The sequence below is a fragment of the Pipistrellus hanaki genome (assembly GCF_964339955.1).
Source record: "Pipistrellus hanaki genome assembly, chromosome: 4".
Classification (NCBI taxonomy): Eukaryota; Metazoa; Chordata; class Mammalia; order Chiroptera; family Vespertilionidae; genus Pipistrellus; species Pipistrellus hanaki.
In genome coordinates, this window is record NC_140506.1 from 14,546,161 (window position 1) to 14,563,706 (window position 17,546).

At 45.7% G+C, this 17,546-nt stretch overlaps 1 protein-coding gene across 1 annotated transcript in view; it reads right to left on the reverse strand.

Moving 5' to 3' along the window:
- Positions 1-17,546, reverse strand: part of MYO10 (myosin X) — a 190,930-nt gene that overhangs the window by 93,505 nt on the left and 79,879 nt on the right. Inside the window, exons 3-4 of the mRNA XM_084881644.1 lie at positions 14,489-14,647; positions 1,438-1,625 (exon numbers count right to left, since the gene is read on the reverse strand). Of these exons, the coding sequence (XP_084737770.1) occupies positions 1,438-1,625; positions 14,489-14,647 (347 nt within the window). The remainder of the gene's footprint in view (positions 1-1,437; positions 1,626-14,488; positions 14,648-17,546) is intronic.

Here is a 17,546-nt window from a genome sequence, read left to right on the forward strand (position 1 = left end):
CTGACCAGGTGGGCTGTCTATCTAATTCGGGGCTGCCATGTTAGCCATCCTGATCGGCGGGAAGTCTACAGGGTCCATATGGCTGTCCATCTGCCTCCTGGGCCTGCCTTTCACTCAACCAGAAACCCGGCAGGGAGGTGGGATCTTATTTGTTAGCTTCCCCAAGTGCACGCCCCCCTCCCCCCACCCCCACTCCCCGTTTCCTCTTAAAATAATCAAGTTACTTTGCCACAGGTTGGGGCTAGAAAGCCATCTAAAACAGATATCAAAACCCTTCCCGGCAGGAAATTCCCAGTAACAGCCATGTTCCAGGAGTGAACGCCTGGAGGACAGATGAATGAAATGCCTGGGACTGCACGGAAACCCACTGAGAGTGCCATCAGCCCGCCCTCCTTGGACCCCTGCCAGGGGTGTGCTGATCGTCACCAGGAGTCCCATATAAACAACTAAGAAGGTCCAGTAAAGATGTCACTAGAACATAGGTGACAAGCCACTTTGAATTAGTTAATAAAAACAAAGAAGTGGGGGGGGTTTTTTTGGTGTTTTTTTTAAAAGAAGACAGATCCCCCCCCCCACCCCCCCCCTCTTAGACAGTTCCTAGCAATGAGGGTTTTGACATTGGGGCTTCTGGTGGCTTATTCCAATCGATGAGGAAGATTGAGCTGAAAGAGATGTCAAGATCCAACCTCCTCAAAAAAAAAAAAAAAAAAAAAAAAAAAATTAAATCCAATAAGCATGCTGTCCTATCATTTGCTAAACATGTAACAACAGTCCCTTTTCTATAGCCAATTCAAAGGTACACATTGGGGAGTGTCCAGTTAAATCCACCAAACAGTCTTCCGTTTGGGAGATGCCATTTAGAGCAGCCACACTGTATGCGGAAAAAGAGGCTTGCTCAAACCTGCCACGTGCAGTCTAGCACAGTGGTCGGCAAACTGCAGCTTGCGAGCCACATGCGGCTCTTTGGCCCCTTGAGGGTGGCTCTTCCACAAAATACCATGGCCTGGGCGAGTCTATTTTGAAGAAGTGGCCTTAGAAGAAGTTTAAGTTTAAAAAATTTGGCTCTCGAAAGAAATTTCAATGGTTGTACTGCTGATGTTTGGCTCTGTGGACTAATGAGCTTGCCGACCACTGGCCTAGCACTCTGGAGTATCAACCTGCTCAGGAAAAAAACTATGACACTTCCTTTCGTCCACAGGCAGCACGGGCCTCACACCTAGAAGCTGAAGCGTAATTCAGGCAAATTTCCAAAAAGAAACAAACGGAGCAATTGCTCTAAAGCGAGTGCTTCATGTCTGTTGGAAGCGGCAGGGACCCAGCCATCACCCCAAACAGAAAGCTTCGCTGAGCGTCAGGCGCTGATGAGCTTTCCCATGAATGAGCTGGGCGGGCATGGGTGGGGGCCGCCCTGGAGAGCTGCGGGGGAGACTCGGTTACCTGATGAGGATGCACTGGTTGTCGTGGCGCTTCCACAGGCAGCGGTAGCACTCGTTGGCCACGGCGAACACGTGCGGGGGCAGCTCGCCCAGGTGGCTCTTGCTGTAGCGCTCCATGGTCGCGCGCTCGTACAGGCCGGCGATGGGCTTGTAGGGGTTCACGGAGGCGATGATGGAGCCGATGTAGGTCTGCAAGGACAGGGGCACGGTTACTCAGGGTCCTGGGGGGGAGGTAGTGGTTATGGCTGCATAACATCCCAAATGCATTTCTTTGTTGTTAATTTTTAAATTACAGTTGACGTGCAATATTATGCTAGCTTCAGATGCCCAACCCCATGATTAGACATTTATATAACTTACAAGGATCACCCCTGTAATGCAAATGTATTTAAGGCACTGAACTGTATACTGAAAGCAATCAAAGTGGTAAATTTGATTGTGTGTGTGTGTGTATTGAACCTCAATGTGCAAAGGGTAACAAGACCGCTTGAAAACCCTGGGTAGTCCAGTCATTCCAATGGCTCCTGAGCGCCTGTCACTCGGCTGGAACTGAGCAGACGGACAGGCGGACCTCTCTGGAACCAAAGCCAGGCCAGACGTTAAGCTAGATCTTCAGAGCAGGAGGACAGGCCCCTGAGCTGTGAAACAGGAACACCCCTAGCCCCCTCCGCATGGATGTAAGCGTTCGTTTGCACTTCTGCAAGATGCTACCGAAGTGAGGCTGTTTGGTTCCCAGTCTCAGGCCCAAGTGAAGAAGCCAAGGGGGGGGGGAGGGCGCGGCAGGGCCACCAGCCAGCTTTTATGGCACGCATGCCATGTGCCAAGGGCTTCAGGGGGGCCATGGGCTGAACTGTGCCCCCCATTCTTATGCTGAAGCCCTAAACCCCACCACCACCTTAGCATATGACTCTACCGTAGATAGAAACACAGCCTTTAAAGAAACGTTGAAGTTTACCAATAGAGTGGGCACTAACCCAATCTCACTGATGTTCCTACAAGAAAAGAGGTCTGGACACACAGAGAGGCCCAGGGATGTGTGTGCACAGGTAATGGCCAGAGGACACAGCACGCTGAGGAGGGAGCCCTGGGAAGTAACCAACTCCGCCAGATACCTCGATCTTGGACTTCCAGCCTCCAGAACTGTGAGAATATCAGCTTCTGTTGTTGAAGCCACCCAGTCTGTTACATTTTTTTCACGGCATCTGGAGCAGACTCATACAGAAGGCCTGACCCCTTTCACAATCACAATAACCCTGGGAAGTTCAATGTATTACTCTCCCTGTATTTCCAATGAGGAAGCTGAGGCCTGGAGAGAAAATTCCATGGACAGCCACACAGCCAGTAAGTGGCAGAGGTGAGATTTGAACCCTGGCGACCTAATGCGAAGCCCACTCTCATGCACGGGCAAGGCTGGGCAGTGCAGCAGAGCAGGAGGAATGCAGGGAACACTAGACAGAAAGCAGGAAACATCCGGACCGCATCTGTACCACATTACAGCAATTTGTAATCATTTATATTCACGGTGACTGCCAGGAACATCAAGCAAAGGATCTACGTTCCAGATAACTGTTCTCAAGTGGAAGGGGGTCTGTAATGTGTTTGGGAAATATATTGAACCAAAAAAGGTTAAAAACATAAAAGGGGTATTACCATATGACCTAATGATTCCTCTCTTAGGTATATGCCCAAAAGGATTAAAAACACATACTTTAATAAAGACACAGCAGCATTATTCATGATCGCCTAAACATGGACATAACCCAAATGTCAATCAGGATGTGGAATATCCATACAAGGGAATATTCGCCACAAAAAGACCGAAGTACTTGCTCCTTGATACCTGCTGCAATGCAGATGAGCCTTGGAAACAGTATCCAATTAAAGAAGCCAGACACACAAGTTCACAAATCCAGAAATAATAAGATGCATCATGTTCCTTCACCTTCATAAAAAGTTTTAGAGTACACATCTTCAGATGTCAACCCGAACCGAGAAACATGCTCTGGTGACCATCACAGACCACTGAGTAAAGAACAGAGCAGAGGCATTTAGATTTTCAGGGATGGAATAGTTTCTTTAGAGTTCAAATAATAAATACGTGTGCCGTGATGGATAGTAAATTCAACAAATGGACTCCCGTGTACCATAGCAAACAACATGTACCTGATGGCAAACAAAGGATTACAAACCAAATGCAATAATCTGAAATCTCTTATTAAAGAAAAAGTAAAGAAAGCAGCAAAGAATGTGTTAAATGTGTGTCTGGCTGGTGTGAAGAGATTTCCATTTTGTTTATTTTTTAAGATTATAGAAAATCGCTGAAACCGGTTTGGCTCAGTGGATAGAGCATCTGCCTGTGAACTGAAAGGTCCCAGGTTCGATTGCAGTCAAGGGCATGTACGTTGGTTGTGGGCACATCCCCAGTGGGAGGTGTGCAAGAGGCAGCTGATCGATGATTCTCTCTCATCCATGTTTCTAGCTCTCTATCTCTCTCCCTTCCTCTCTGTAAAAAAATCAATAATATATATATATATATATATATATATATATATATATATATATTTAAAAGATTATAGAAAATCTTGCCTCATGTAGAGTTAAAAAGGCCTCTCTATTGCAAGAAACTCCATTTAGTACCAGAGTAAATTAGGCTCTTACAACATGAAGGCTCAAGGTTAGCAATTTCACCTTCTCACTAACGACCCAAGTCATTTCTCAAAAGGCTTGTCACCGATTTTAAATCACAATCGAGTCTACATGTTCCCAAAACAACTCTACCTGACATGTATAATCGTGGGGCACCGAGGACGATACTGCCTGCGTCAGGACATCATCACAAGGCAGCCTGGAGGTGTGGGCAGGGCAGGGGCGCCGTGCCACCTCCTCTGGCAGGGGGCCACTGGGCAGAGGATGGTAAGCACTGCCCTGCAGTCACCGCGCCAGGGACCGCTGTCAGGCTGCGGGTCTGCGTGACCGCCCTCACCGCACATCCACACACAGAACGGGGATCACTCCAGACGCTGCCAGTCTCATCGTCAGCGGCCAGAGCCTCCACACCCTGGAAGCTTCGCTTTCAGTAAGCTCTAGAACAGTTCCCTTTCCCGCCCTCTCCGCCGCCCAGCCTCGCTTGCTTAGATTTCCATAAACGCCTCCTTCCTCGCTGGTGTCCCACGTGGCCCTGGATGCTCCATCCAAGCTCCACACTGGACCAAGAACATCTGAAGGTGAAACTCTCCTGCTTAAAACTCTTCATCCCTCCCATGACTCTCGGGGTCAACCCCAGGAATGTTCGAGAAGGGAGTCTGAGTGGCTCAAGCAGGTGACAGGACACCCCATGTTCTACTCTATTATTCTCATTACAGTTACAGGTGTGAGGGGGGCGGTTCAGTTCCTTGAGGGTCTTCAAGGATAAGGACCCATTGAGTGTGTATTGCTTGTGCCCATGTGCACCCCAGACAGCACTGGTGAGCCTCCTTAAACACAAGTGTAAAGTAACATGGCAACAAGAGCAACAGTTCCTAACGCTTTATCCAAAGAAAGACCTTGTGTGACATCTCAGAGGTCCATCAGCAACAATACTCTCTGCCCAGACAAGACAACTTATTTTCCCCACCACCTTACATATACCACGTTGCATGAGTGATTTTGTCACTGAATAAAGAACAGATTCCTTGAATAAAGGAAGTTCAACAGGTAACAAAAAGTAAAGATGGCGACTGGGGAACAGAAGGGCAGGAGACGGAGGGAAGCAGAGAAAAGATAGTACAAAACCCTGAGAGCTAGGAGGCGACGTTTGTTGCTTGTACCATTTACCACTCTACAGAAATGTATTGTTACTGCTCTAAAATGGGCCCTGGGGATGCCCCGTAGTTAAGATTCTAGGCACATGCAACATGAAGTGGGACTAGAATCTGAATTCCGCATGAACCAACAGCCTGGTCCTTCTAACGGCTTTCCAGAAATAGAAAGGACGTTCTATTTTAAAGCACATAAAACTTTTTTTCCTGCTCAGACTCAGAAAAGTTCCACATAACTCACCAAGAAACACAAATCCTTGCCCATTTTAATAATCTGGAACAGCTGGGGCACGCATTGCTGCAAATGGTTGGGAGGAGCTCACTGTACTTCTTCAGTCCAACATCTACCAATTCAAGGCTTTCCAAAGACATAACAAGGGTATAATACCTGCTCTCCAACCCTAGACACACACACACACACACACACACACACACACACACACACCCCAACTACAACTAAGAAAGCAAACAGCCCCACCCGAAGCCTCAGCCGCAGGAGCAGTCCTGCTACTGTTGGGAAGTGGCTTCTCCAGCTCAGGAGCCGATGACTGGACGGCAAGGTGTGGCCAAGTCAGAAGCTGGAAGTCCTCAGCTTGGGGCTGCCTTCCCTGGGACACACTCTTCCGGGCCCAGGATTCTGATCAGTAATAACACAAAACCTGTCTGTCACCCCACACGATTGCTCCATAACACTGGGGCATAAATCGAAGTTATCTACGATGGCTCCTGTTAATGAAAATAAAACCACAACTGCTTTTTGTCACCTGTTTCTTCACAGTCACCTCATGCATGACAAATAGCACCAGCATGGTTAACCTAGAAATCTAGGTATCATCCTACAGAAATTCAGCCTGCCTGCACTAAGAGTAAATCACTTAAGATTCTCTCTCTCAGTATCTTCTGAATTCAAAGCTCTCCCAGGATTGGGTCAGAACCCCATCATTTCCCATCTGGTTGGCTGGTCCCTTCTCCTCCTACACCCCCCTCCCACCCCCCGCCCCGCACTCACCCATCACCCCGCAGCCAGAACTCAAGTGTAAAGCTGTTCCCTGGAGCCCTCACCAATAAAGCCGAGGTCACTGCTTTGCACAGAGAGCCCTTCCTCACCTGCTCCTGAACCCCTTGTCAGCCCGCCACATGGCAACCTTTATCTCCATATCTTCAGTGTCCTGCAATTGGACAAATGCTTAACATTACAGGATTCCATGCCTCTGTTCGCACTGACCTTCGCAAGGAATGAGGCACCCTCTTCCTGGACCAAAGTCCCCAGTGAATGCTCCTAGACTCGGCCCGACTGATGCCCGGGCTGGAATCACTTCCTGACCCTGTCCTCACCGTGTCCTTCCAAGGCCCATTCTGTGTTCCTGGTAAGTACCTTTGTCACATGTATTGTTACCCCGAGCTACTGGTCAATGGTGTGCTGTGTCTTATCTTCCAATAAACTGGGAGGTCCTGCAGGGGCAGTGTCCTTCATTTATCCAATCTTTCAAAAAGCAACTACCTTGAAGAAGGGTAATTTGCACCCTCGGGGCCGAGCACACATCCTGACACACAGGCAGGCAGAATTGGTGTAGATATGCTGGGAGCCCGAGACATGACCACCAACCCACCCGATAACCTCACACTGTAAGTGTGTTCTAGTTCTCTAAGCCACTACCTTCTACATAACAAAACTGTTTGCCATCACTGCCGATTAAAAAATTAAAAACCAACACCATGAAGTATTCAAGGCTGCTGAAAACTACATCACAACAGATAACGCAAGCTGTTACTGAAGTCAAGCCCTTACATTTAGAGGGGACATTTCTATTTTATTCGAGTGGCTTTCAGACTAAAATCCCTTCCTTGCTGAAAGGAATCTGACCCCAAAGAGAGGCAGGGAAAAAAGAACAAAAAATCACGAAAACTAACTTTGTAATTGCCACCACCATGTGCTGACGTGGAAGTGGCCACTCAAAGCATAAACGGTTGGTGAAGTTTAAAAATACATCCCCAGTCAGACAGATGGTTACAATCATCTTTTGGCAACACCAGTTCTTGACTTCATGGGAGAAAAAAAAAACACACACACACAAAAACGGGCAAACCACTCTGGACTCAGCTGTTCCCGGTAGGAGACACATGCCAGGCCTACTCTTCATCCCACCACCAGCCATCCCGAACCCGTGAGAGGAGGCTGTTACTCGACACTGGCTTTGGAAAGGAAAAGAAACAAACCAAAAATAAAATAAAAATAAAAGGTCTACTTTGGGAAAACTCGACTCAAGGAAATGAAATGCAGATTTCAATCCCCATGTCCAAAATGTACCCTCCACGGCATGGTGTCTGTCTAATGCCTCAGGCCACCTGTCCCCTGCAATCAGTAGGTCTTCAACTGGTTGCTGCATTTTTTTAAATTTTTGTCTTGTTTTGTTTTATTTATACCCCCATAAGGATATTTTTCCATTGATCTTTTAGAGAGAATGGAATAGAGAAAGAAAGACAGAAAAACATCGATGGCAAAGAAACACACCGATTGGTTGCCTCCTGCACACGCCCCAGCCAGGGCATGGGGCCAGGGAGGAGCCTGCAACCGAGGTACCTGCCCTTGACTGGAATCGAACCCGGGACTCTTCTGTCCGCAGGCCGACACTCCATCCACTGAGCCAAGCCGGTTTGGGCTGGTTGCTGCCTTTTAGAAAAGCTAACACCTTTGGCTTGACAGAAACAGGCTTCAAAGTTAATGCGGGAACAACATCAAACACATTTACAGATTCTGCCTGGAACGCCACCTAACCGAAGAAGAGTATTTTTGAAACACCTAAAAATACGTTAGCTGTGAAGAACCTTTGTGCTGACATGAGCACTTATCCTTAGACACAGCCCCACGTCGTTAAACGGGCTGGCTTGATTCTGATCTCTGCCCTGTTTGTACAACAAGACCAACAAACTAACCAAGGGCTGGGTGGAACAGCAGGGCCTCCTCGGAGCCGTCTCCTGCCCCATAATTGCAGGCGGGCCCCGAGCTCCCCGCGGCTCTCCCCCTGATGTGGTTTGGAGCCATTCCTTCAGGGCTGGGGCAGGAGTCTCCGTGCAATTGACCCAGAGCATGACAAACCCTTTCCTGGGGAGAATGGGCTTCTCTTCCATTCAGAGGGAAACAGAGCGGCCACACCACCGGCCTTGTGTGGCAGGCCCTCCCCTCTGGACACAGAGCTCACCTTCAAGATAACAAGACGCTTCATCTACTCTTGTCAACACTGTGTTTAGATCCTAGGCATATAACAATTTGGAATGGTCCAGGCTCCAGAAACTACAGTACATCGGGCATCCCAAACCCACCTCCCCGCCCTCCCCTGGCTGCCTGGACCAATGGTGCCAGGGTTTCAGGGGCTTGATGAGGGGTGTCATTAAAGCTAATCCTGTCCCCTTCACCTCCCCCCGACTCCTCATATCCGTTCTTATCTTGCTCACTACCATGTATACCCTGGTCTAAAACCCTCGGCTCCTCACCCTTGAATTACTGCAACACTCTGTAAGCCAACTGACTCTCCAATCTCATCTCACATCCCCTCCCTATCAACTCTTTTAAAAAGCGTTCTCTGATAGATTCTCTCTTCATTAAACCATTAACAAAGACGGCAGAGTCTGTACAACACTGAGCCTAAACTTTGCTGACCAGCTCTAAGGAAGGCAGGTTTCTCCACCTCGGCCCTCCTGACGTCTTGGCCCAGGTGACTCTTGGCTGTCCTGTGCACTGCGGGACCTTTAGCAGCATCCCTGGCCACCACCTACCAGACACCATTAGCATTCTCTTCCTTAGCTATGACAACCAAAACTGCCTCCAGATATGGCCTGCTGTCCCCAGGGGCCGCATCACCTGCTTGAGAACCACTGCTTCGGGGTTCCCTGACCCAGCCTGGCTGCCTACACCCCAGCGTTCCCCAACAAACACCAGATCCCAATGTACTGAGGCCATCACCAAATTCACTCTCATCTGCATCTTCATGCGTAGTGTCTCACTAGGCTTTCCTTCTAACCAGCTCTCCGTAGTGTCATCACGGCCCCTGCGCCAGAGGGCTTTCCACCCCCAGCTTGGGCTTCCTACTACCTCCTTGTACCACAAACACACACCCTGCCTTTCTACTCCCTGAGTCTTCAGGAACTTACAGAGTGAGGCTGTCTTCACCAGGTTTCCTCAGTGGTAGGAAGGGACAGAGGAGGGTGGGACCGTCTCCCAGGGATGAGACCATCTGGAAGCCCAGAGGCAAGAGATTCAAGGTGGAAGCTTGGGATGGGTTCACAGGTAGGGAGCAGAAGTGCTGAGCTGGGCTCTCGCCTGGGGTGTTAGCAGAGGATTGGAATGGCTGACATGGTGGAGCCTTCAGCAGGAGGAACCTCAAGTTCCACGAAGAGGGTGTCTAGAAGCTGGACTAGCCCTCAGCTGCCAGCCAGCAAGAAAGCGAGGACCTCAGTCCCCAGGGAGCTCTGCCAGCACCAGGAACGAGCAGGAAGTGGGTCCTCCCCCAGAGCCTCCAGAAAGGCTAGCTCTCACCTATGCTGTAAGTCAAGCCATCTTTCCCCTCCTTTAAATGTACAGACGGGCATCACTCAGAGTTGAGATAGAAGGTGGAAAAGCCATGCTTTTCTCACAGGGGGCACCCGACAGTAGGCAGCCACTGCCAATGGCTTCAGCAGTGATAAGAAAATCATGGTGGCCGCTTTATGGATAATAATCTAATTATCCAAGTCTCAAAAGGAAGTCATATAGGTGAAATTAACTGAGTCGACCTGCAAACCGGATGTACAAAAATGTTTTTCCCCTCAAAGGAGAGGAAAAAAATATTCACTTCAGAAAAACAACAACAAAAACAAGATCCTAAAACCAGGGTTATATGGGCAATTTATTATTTTTCCAATAGCACTGATTTTTACTCATTCATGTGAAGTCACCTGAAATATCTGTTGAACTTAAATGCTCATTAATGTCAATGGTCGAACAAACCCATTTCAATGGAAACTCAATATCCCACATAGTTAAGTCACTTCAACACAGCCTCTCAACAACTCCCACACCAAACAGGGCTTCATTTTGTCAATTTAAATCCATTATTCCTACCATATTATAGTGTCTTTACCTGTCAAGTGTACACGAAGAAGAAAAAAATTAGTTAGATAGAGGTTGCACCTGGAAAATAGGTTTTGTTAACTCCATACACATGTTCAAAACTGCTGGGTCTCCAGTGCTCCTATGAACTCCAGGGTTGCCAATATCATGCACAGCACACGAAAGCCACACTATCCGACTATGTTATTAATTCTGCATAAATCAGGTCAATCAATGTGTCACCCTGTGCACAGACCATGCATGTTTAAATGAACATGGCAAAAATATTCACTCTTCTGAACTGTGTATCACCATCTGATGTGAAACAATGAAGCAAATCCCAACAGTATATACAAAAATAGCTTTGCATTTACAAAAGATTGTTTCCCCATGCTGTTTAATCCAGCAGCTAACTCACTGGTTTATGCAACTTTATTGAAGAAAAAGAAATCAATGACTAGCAGAGCTATTAGTTGATCACTCATCCATTGACAACATGCATCATTTATTCAGTGCTATATGAAACAGTGCATTGGAAGACAGATTAACTAATAGCTTCGAGCCTTCTAACAATTTAAATGGAAATCACAAAATGTTTGAGACCTTATTATGGTATACAAAGGATGTTTGACTTCCCATTTCCATTCTCAGCAGAATAAGAACAGGTCATTCCTTTGTTGACATGCAGAAGAGACATCACATTTTCTGTTCTGCTGATGCTAAAAATTCAATACCAGCTCTCCAGCCACATCAGTGAAGAGTTCAGAGTAGATCATGTGACCTCAGATCTCTAGCCATGGAAGAGGTGGATGCTGCTAGACTAGTGCTGTTTCCTTTGATGGGATAACTGAGCACCCACCTCCCTCCCACTCAGATGATCTCTTCAGCATGTTAGTCAAATCAGCCAAGAATGGTTTCGTCTCATAACCAAAGGAGAGTGAAGATATTGGCCACAAAATACACATGCCCCATTTTTTTTTTTTTTTTAATTCTGAATCTTGGGCAACTGTCCTCTTGTAACTGCTTTACCGTTTCTAAAAGCAGTTATTGTCCCAAGCTAGAAAAACTTAAGTCTTCTAAGATGAGCTTGATAATGAATGGAGGGAGGTAAAGAAAAAATAAAATTTAAAAAGATGAGGTCTCATAGGGGAGCAGCCGGATAAAAGATTTAAAAAGGAACAGTATTGCCCTAACCCGTTTGGCTCAGTGGATAGAGCGTCGGCCTGCGGACTGAAGGGTTCCAGGTTCCATTTGGGTCAAGGGCATGTACCTTGGTTGCGGGCACATCACCAGTAGGGGGTGTGCAAGAAGCAGCTGATTGATGTTTCTCTCTCTCTATCCCTCTTCCTTCTTCTCTGTAACAAATCAATAATATATATATATTTTAAAAGGAACAGTAATTTCAAGTTTATCCCTACTATAATGCAGGTAATTCTGACTTAAGGTAGCTTCAGATCGCATACTTGGAGTCCATTCCCGACCTATTCTCTTGTACTTATCTCTCTGTCTGTTTTTTAGATCCCTGCAATCTCTGGGGTCATCTGGATTTGGATCACACAGCAGTGAACAAATGGATAAAAGCATTTTAGAGCCTGGCCGGCTTGGTTCAGAGGTTGAGTGTTGACCTTCGCACCAGGAGGTCATGGTTCGATTCCCAGTCTGCGCACATGCCTGGGTTGTGGGTTTGATCTCCAGTGTGGGGTGTGTAGAAGGCAGCCAATCAATAATTCTCTCTCGTTGTTGATGTTTCTATCTCTCTCTCCTTCTCCCTTCCTCTCTGAAATTAATTAAAATATATTTTTTAAAATAAGTAAATACATCCATCCATCCATCCATCCATCCATTGGGCAGTATTTTTCCCCTCCTAATTGACTTATCTGTGCTTGACTATTAAACGTAGAGTAAGGACCTGCATGAAAAGAGGTGAGTTCTGAAACACTCACCTACAAGAGACATGCACCAATAAAAAATATTTCAACCTAGCTTCACATTTCATTACCAACCAGAACTGGTTCTTTCTGATATGGATGACATTTATTATACAAACATTTATTGCACAACCACCAGGTGCCTGGCAATGTCCTTGGCTCCAGAAAGACAAAATAAGTAAGTCCTTGACACTCTGAGGAAGGAGTGTGCTATGTAAACAAGTAGATACACGGAACTGTCGGATACCGAATGCTGAAAGCACAGGGCAGCAGCACGTGGGAACTCGGACACCCTTGAGCATTCCCTGGGAAGGGGGCATTCACTGTTGCCCACGAGATTTCTGAGATGGAAGCAGAGGAATAAATGTGCGACCTGCCAGCACATGTAAGACACAGTCTACACAGCCACCTTTACACAGGCATGGAAGCACGTTACCTATTCTGAAGAACATATGGAAAACATTTTAAAGCTGAAGACTTAGTGTAAGCAAACTCAGCACGTCAGAGGACTACAACATGATGAAATTTCTCTAGACAGGTCTGTTTGAAAACATTTGGCAAACATTAGGTCGATCTGGCAAAAATGACACTTTCCCAATGCAAAGAGAAGGCAAATAAACACATTTGTTAAAAAGGTGAATAAAATGAAGCCCCAAACCTCCAAATTTCTCATTCCTCCTCTTTCCCAATTCTTCTCTCCTGGTCTAAGGTAGGTAAGTTGGAGGACCCTAACTCCTAAGCGTGCCTGAAGTATCAGTTAGTACCTACTAGCTTTTCCAAAAGCTGACGTTACTCTTCATCATAATCACAGACATGTATTAGCCAAGTTCAGTGTAACTCCGAAAGGACAAAAATTATTCAAAGATGAAGGGTTGTCACACAATATTAAAATGTTTTATTAAAAGCTATATGAGCCGAAACCGGTTTGGCTCAGTGGTAGAGCGTCGGTCTGTGGACTGAAAGGTCCCGGGTTCGATTCCGGTCAAGGGCATGTATGTTGGTTGCGGGCACATCCCCGGTGGGTGGTGTGCAGGAGGCGGCTGGTCGATGTTTCTCTCTCATCGACGTTTCTGGCTCTCTATCTCTCTCCCTTCCTCTCTGTAAAAAATCAATAAAATGTATTAAAAAAAAAAAGCTATATGAATTTGAACTTGATAGGAAAAATAAACACACATAAACAGTTGCCTCAGTCTGCTGTAAAAACCTGCAATAGAATCAGAGGTATGGAAGGGGAGTGGACTGACGATTCTCGGGGAAAAGAGGAGTGGGGGTGAGGGAAGAGACTGAACAAAAACTGGGCACCTATGGATGAGGACAATGGGGGATGGGGAAAGGACAGAGGGTGGAGTGGGAACCTGGTGGAGGGGAGCAATTGAGGAGGGAAGAGGAAGACATTTGTAATAATCTGAACAATAAAGATTTATTTAAAAACAAACAAAAAAAACCCCTGCAAACAGGCAGATATAAAATGGGTAAAATCTGCAGGCCATTCTACCTTGATGGGTAATGTAATATATATGTACTTTAATGTAAAAGATGGTTATTACAGGAGTGAGTTTTAAATACTACTTTATAACGCAGAAGTCACATGTTATAAACATTGAGAGAAACATGCGCATGTCCGCTTCTTATGGACATGTCTCCATTCAAAACAGATCCCACAAGTAAGGTAGATGGTTTCCCTTGAATTCAAATATATCCCTGGGTGGAATCCAAAGAGAGACAAAAAAAAAAAAAAAAAAGGAAATCATAAAAGGAGAAAAAAGCTTAAGCTCAGGTACATTGCATTGCAAATCCACATTTTCCTAACCCTTAATTGAGGAAGTCAAACCACTCCTCCTGCCTTCTTTGTACAAACACAATGCATTCAGGAGAAGAAAGGTCACAATACCCTTCAATCTAAGTAATCCCTCTAATAAAATCAAGGCAATAAACACAGAGAACATGACTTATCGAGCCATGTTTCTAATTTGGCAAATCATTTTTAAACACATAGTTTTACTTACCTTAACCAGAGGTTCTCAAAAGGCAGGAAATACTCTTTGAAAACAATAATTTTGAAAATAGAACTAGATTTATCGGGGGCTTCACTTTGTAAGTTATAGAAATGTCTAACCACTATGCCGTCACCTGACACGTGTATAACACTGAATGTCAACTGCAATGGAAAATTAAAAAAGAAAAAGAAAAAAAGACAGTCAAACTTGAGGGGCGTTTCGAGGGCATCGAAGCGGCACTTACGTAAATCTGGTCTCTCTTGTATCGCTGGTGCAGGTTGTGCATGATGGAGCCCCCGTGCAGCTCCGTCAAGGTGGCCATGTCCTCGACGCCCTCCTCATTCGTGGGGTGCATAGCGGTCACCTTCTGGTGCGTAATTGTGCTCTGCTTGTATGTGAATACCTGAAAGAGGGGGTGGGATGAAGTCATTGGTTATCAACAGCAAAGCGTTTCTAGAAGTTTCCTGAACGTACCGTACAAACAATACACATTTCAGCAACAAGATCCTGAATTGGCCAACACAAAAAACAAACTGCAGAGAACTTTTTCATTTTCTTGGTGCCACCCATCTCTGTTTAAGGGAATAAATTGTCTTGACAGTTGCTGTTCGATATTCTTAAGAGACATGAGTTCGGGGCTAACCATCCTTTGGAAACCACAAAAATTATAATCTTACAGTTCACTTCTCTGCCTATTTCTCCAACTGATATAAATCAGTTAAGAAACTGGTGAACCGAGCTTTTCAAAAGCAGTTTGGTTTCACTGCAAAATGTTTCACACGGGATCATATATTTCAAAGCTTCATAATAACATTTTCCCATTGAAGTGGTACGTCAGTTCACTGCATGTCTACAGATTTGTTCAAAGATTGGAATGCATTTGCACAGGAATGTTTGAAAAGTATCCCTGGATGCTCTCCCCTCACTATCGGGATACATAAGATTCGTGTGATCTTTAGGCAAAACAAATTCCCTCTCAGATCCTGTCTAATAAAAGAGTAATATGCAAATTGACCATCACTCCAACACACAAGATGGCAGCCCCCATGTAGACACAAGATAGCCAGCACTTCACACTTTTATTACATCCATCCAAAACAAAACAAGAACTCCAAGATGTCAAAAACAAAAAAACAAGAAACTAAAAGACATGAAAACATGCAGTCTTCATACATACCCATTCTCACGTGTGCATATACACACACCAAACAACCTTCTGGAATATTTGCAGAACTTATGACTGGGAATTCTGTTTTTAAATATTGACCAGTTGCCTACATGGCAACAAATGGTATGTTATTGCAAAAAGAGAATGACACACCAAAAAAGCCAAAGTACCAATTCGATGGTTTTCCTAAGCCACGGAAAATGGCATGTTTTCTTTTTCTAGAGAAAAATTAAAACTTCAGCAGTGGCATTTCTTCCATGTGAACCACAAGAGCGGTACAAAACCAGTCCTGAGAAACTGCTCAAGGCCAGGGCAGACACCCTGCTTGCCTTCTGAGGACCAGCCACTCTCCCCACCTGTTTCCTGTGCCGGGACACCCACCAGGAGACGCACCCCTCCCAGCAGCCTCACCCCTGGAGAGGTGGCCAACCCTGCCACGTGAGCACCCGCAGGCTGGGGCAGGCCCGGGCCCGGGGAGGGCGCTCAGGGTGGAGTATGCCAGGATAGCAAGGTGGTAAGAAAAATGCACAGGCACATTCAAGAGTGTGAAAACACTCAGGACACCCACGCTTGCATTTTAACTCATAAATAGCATGGAAGAAAGTTAAACAGAGAGATGTAGGCTGAAAGTCCAGGTAGTTATGTTAGCGCAATATAGAAAATCCCAGAAGCAACAGCCGGACCCTCTGCCTTCCCCAGCTTTCTACATGCCCATGATGTCAATCCAGGCACGTCTGCCAGAACCACCACCACTGGGCAGGTTTATTGGTCTTCCATGGGAAGTGACTGTGAGGGTGGGTGCAGAAGCACAGCTGGGCGGGGCCAGACAACCTCTGGTGGGCTGAGTGCACAGAAGCCCTGTGCATTGTCCTCTCTCTGCTCTCAGCACTCCCAGGAAGGTCTCTCCTCGCTCTGTTTGCTCAAAGCTCCTGCCAACACCACTGGCAGACAGGTCACTTAAGTTCCCAGAAAAGTCTTTCTCGTAGGAACCAAGACATGCCACTGAAACCAGCAAAACTACTTCCTCACCACCAGCAAGTCCTGCCCAACATGAAAACAAACTACTTTTTCCACGAATTGTCTGGGTAGATGGAGAATCCCAGAATTTGAGGACAGAAATAATTTAGACTATTAAAATTGTTGTCTGTATTTCTGTTGATTCTGCTTTAAAAAAAAAAAAAGTAATACACACGGTACAACACTTAGACACTAAAATATATATGAACAGTGATTAAATATTTATGTCCTATGTAAACATTGCATTGTTTTTTAATGTGCTGGGAGCAGCAAGATCATTTGTGAGCACAAGTAAGCCGCTCAGAACTGATCACATGGCCACTGAAAAAATGGCCGTGACCTGAAAATAGAGTTCCCTACCTTCTACACTAGTTTCCTCAGGTATTTTCTGGAACGCACCTGGGCCCATGCCCAGTCCAGGAGAGGGGTGATCAGGAGACCTAGAACAATCCTCATAACCTCAGGGAGAGGAAATCATGATGGAAGAAAACAATTACATCAACAAGAGGCTAGGAACAGAAAGAAACATTCTGCTAAGATACAGGAGTGCCGCTGCTCAAAACAATGATTATTTCAAAGAAAAGGGGAATCGTAGAGAAAATGTATTTGTGAAGGAAAGGCAAGGATAACCATTCACTTGTAAAAATATATTAGAATGATGTCTGGCACATCAAAAGTGCTAAATAAGTGATAAATTAAGAAAATTCACTCATTCAAGCAAATATTTACTGGTGTGTTAGGAATATAGCTTACATTCCAATAAGGAAAGGGAGGATGGAACCAAACATGCTAGCAAGTATATAGCATCACAGATGGTGAGGAATGTCTATGAAGACATCATGCAGGCTTGGGGACTAAGTACCAAGAGAGGTTACTTTATATTAGGTATTTTGGGGCAGCCCCACTGGTAGGATAATGTCAAAGTAGAAACCCTATGTAAGTAAGGGATGAAACTAGCCCCCTGAATTCAGGATGTTAATGCATACAGAGTGAGGGATACATGCTATTTGTATGGAAAATAATAATCCTATATAATAAAGATATAATATGCAAATGGTCATTATGCCGTGAAGCATAACAACCAACCCCATAATGACCAGATCAGCAGGAGAGTGGG